Source organism: Myotis brandtii, unplaced genomic scaffold, assembly GCF_000412655.1.
Source record: "Myotis brandtii unplaced genomic scaffold, ASM41265v1 scaffold2271, whole genome shotgun sequence".
Taxonomy (NCBI): Eukaryota; Metazoa; Chordata; class Mammalia; order Chiroptera; family Vespertilionidae; genus Myotis; species Myotis brandtii.
The window spans coordinates 51,427-54,710 of record NW_005358524.1 but is presented as its reverse complement, the minus strand read 5'-3'; the positions used below and the strand labels follow the sequence as shown (position 1 = coordinate 54,710).

Here is a 3,284-nt window from a genome sequence, read left to right as displayed (position 1 = left end):
GATAAGGTCCACACAGGGTTTCCTGTGACAGACAGTGAGTTTGCCACAGAAGCTGGCGGCCTCAGAAGCGCACCTTTCCCACTAGAGTGGCAGCTCTGTCCTGATGGCCTCCGGGACCTGCTCAAGGGGAAGGTGCATCTCAAGGCAGAGTCAGCACAGCAGGCATTTATCTGAGTCACAAAAAGACTGAAGTGAGGAAGCCATCAATAGACTAATACCATAAAAAGGGACTTCAAGAGGTATCAGGTTTAGGTACCTTCTTTTAAAAAATTAGAGCCAAAGAGTGAAACGAACATGATTATAGAAACAGTGAAGACATCATATCCTTACAAGTGGCCTGCTTTTCTTTTCTTTATAAAAAAAGAAATATTTTTTTATTGATTTCAGAGAGGAAGGGAGTGGGACAGAGAGATAAACAGTGTTCCAAAATTCAGGCAAAAAGTACCCTGGCGTAAAATTCAAAATCTTGAGTGAATTTTGGGACACACTTTATAAACATCAATGATGAGAGAGAATCATTGATCAGATGCCATCTGCACACCCTCCACTGGGGATTGAGCCAGAAACCCAGGCGTGTGCCCTGACCTGGAATTGAATGGTGACCTCCTGGTTCATAGGTTGACACTCGACCACTGACCACACCAGCGGGGCCAGCCTGCGTTTCTTATACTTGCTGTCCCCTCTGTATCTCAGGGGAAAGGAACCTGTGTGCTTGTCTGAGAAACACTGACGTAGGAGACCACCGTGTTCAAGTAAATGGCAGGCTCTCTCCTGGCTCAGGAACCAGGCCTATTACAGGAGGGAAAACTCATGAAAAAGCAGGACGAGAACAAGGAAACCTTTTCTTCCCACTTCCTGCCCTTGAAGCCTGTGAGGCAGATGATTTCACTCCATATTTAATTGAGGAAAATTTTTACAAAAAAATGTCGGCAGAGGTGAGTTAAGGTGCTCCGCAGACAGCGAGAGTTGAACACACAGGGACAGGGAGGGATGGAGCTAAGGGTCTGCAGTCAGCACTGGGGCCTCCAGGTCCAGGGAGGGAGGAACCAGCAGGGAGGAGCTGCTGGGGGTCAGGAGCCAGGACTCAGCCAGAGCCCGAGGCTGCTCTGCGTGTGGAGTGAGAGCCCAGCAGGAAACCTCTTCAGGCTGCGAAGGGGCCAGACAGAAGGTTCTCTCCTGCCCTTGTCGCCATGATCACCTCAGGTCAGGAGTCCTGCAGACAGAGGACAGTGCTGCTCCCAGGCCCAGCCAGCAGGGGCGCTGCCCTCCCAGGCCTCCTGCTGGGGCTCACAAGTGAGAACAAAAGCTCTGAGGCCACAGGAGCCACAGCTGCTTCAGAGCTGCCTCTCACCAGGAGGGAGGAGACCCTGCAGGGTAAGCGGCAAGAGTCACACCCAGGCTCCCCGCTATCTGTCCCCTGGCTCGTCCCCTGCACCTTCTGTTCTAGGGAAATCGAATGCGTCCCTAAGAGAGGATTAGAGAGCGTTACCTGTGGGCTGAAGTCCAGAGTGTCCTGGGAAGAGAAGGAAGATGCCACTTAAAGATATGAAGGTAAGTGTGACCCCAAACACAGGGTCCCCGCCCAGGCCACCTGAGCTTCTCTAGCAACACCCCCACCCGCTGACACCAGAACAGGCACAAGAGCAGAAGCTGAGAAAGTGGCCCCGAAGCCGTCACAGTCCAGTGTATTTAGTGACCACAGGGCCTGCTCCTCCATGTACCCCAGGATCTGCACCCAAATCCCCGTGCGTGTTAACCTGTCTCTAACCCCACAGCCATGACTCCTCATGTCTCCACCCTAAGAACCGGGAGCTGGTTATTTCTGCATTTCCAGGACATGTGAGACCGACAGGGAAAGACAGGCTTCTATGGAGTTGCCATACCCAGAGCTCACCCAGCAAAGCCACAGTTGTCCCCACCAAATTGGGGCCAAGGCTGCCAGCAGGCTCCTTACCTTTCTGAGCCCTGAAGTAGGTGAGCAGCCCCGTCCCGAGGAAGAGCAACCCCAGCACGAAACCCCCTGCTCCACTCAGCACCTTGCTCTGTGTGGATCCAGACTGGGCCCCTGAGAGAAGAAGCTGGTTTCAGTGGGTTTTAGCCAAACCAACTTCTCTACTGGAGACCCTGGGATTGAGAGCTTGAGGGGTGGGAAAGGGGGTTGGGGAGGGGTGTTGCCCTAGAAGAAGCAGAACAATAGCCATTTCCAGGAAAGAGACTGAGGTCACACTGAAGAGGTACAAGGCCCAGGCACTGGCATCAAGTCCCCTCACACCCGACCCAAGGCCACTGCTTCGGCCTCCGAGGCTGCGGAGCCCAGGGCTTGTGACCTCCAGGACTTGGCCCGGGTGACAGAGCCACAGACGGCAGAGCAGACTGGGCTCTCCCGTGGCAGGAAGGTCCCCACGCTGTGGAGGACGCACCTCTTCCCAGATCACAGGGGGCAGCTCAGTGAGGCAGAAGCGAGAGACAGAGCAAAGGAAAACAGGGTGTGGGTTTTCAGGACCCTGACCCTCAGGGACAAGCAAAGGCCCCTGTGGGGGGCGGCGTGTGAGGTCAGAAGGCGTCTCACTCCATTCCACGGTGACCGGGCTGGTCCTGCTGGGGTGCCGCACTTGGCAGGTGTAGACCTCCCCGCTCCGGGGAACTGTCTCCAGCATCACCAGGGTCTGGAAGGTCCAGTCCCCGTTCCAGATCAGGCCCGTGGACACCACCCCGGCCTCCTCTTCCTGGCCGTTGTGCAGCCAGCGGACCTCAATGTGGCCCGGATAGAAGCCGTTCACGGAGCAGACCAGCAGGTTGTGGTGCTGCAGGCGCTGGGTCTTTGCAGGATACACGGTCACTGTGGGCTTAGCTAGGACAGAGAAGGCGGAGGGAGATGTGAGCAAGACAGGCAGGCCCCTTGGTTGCTCCCTTTCGGCCTTGTCTCCTGTCCCAGGCTCCAGGACCTGGCAGGTCCCCCTCAATCGCCCTGTGGCCCAGCAGAAGATAGTGACATTGGCCTTGAATCTCTGCCTACAGCTCAGGCCACTGGATTTGAGAGACATGGAGGAAATTTGGGGGATTATTCATGTCTTGAAACCGTTACTAATTGTTTAATCAAAGTGTTTGCAAATCTTTGCAAGGCACAGAGTGTGTGAGTTCCAGTGTGATTTCTGGAGCAGGGCTTGGCTCACATCATCCAGGCTGTGCCTCTTACTGGGTGATCCTGGGGGATCCTCTCTGCTCAGCTCCTCACCTGCAAAGGGGGTGATAATACTAACTCACCACTTAAGGACATATGAGGA

At 54.9% G+C, this 3,284-nt stretch overlaps 1 protein-coding gene across 1 annotated transcript in view; it reads right to left on the bottom strand.

Annotated features, from left to right (window-relative positions):
- Nucleotides 1–553: 553 nt before the first annotated feature.
- LOC102242559 (HLA class II histocompatibility antigen, DRB1-1 beta chain) overlaps nucleotides 554–3,284 on the bottom strand; it is a gene marked incomplete at its 5' end in the record, with an annotated part of 5,564 nt that continues 2,833 nt past the window's right edge. Inside the window, 4 exons of the mRNA XM_014539742.1 lie at nucleotides 554–1,213; nucleotides 1,490–1,513; nucleotides 1,955–2,065; nucleotides 2,570–2,851. Of these exons, the coding sequence (XP_014395228.1) occupies nucleotides 1,200–1,213; nucleotides 1,490–1,513; nucleotides 1,955–2,065; nucleotides 2,570–2,851 (431 nt within the window). The remainder of the gene's footprint in view (nucleotides 1,214–1,489; nucleotides 1,514–1,954; nucleotides 2,066–2,569; nucleotides 2,852–3,284) is intronic.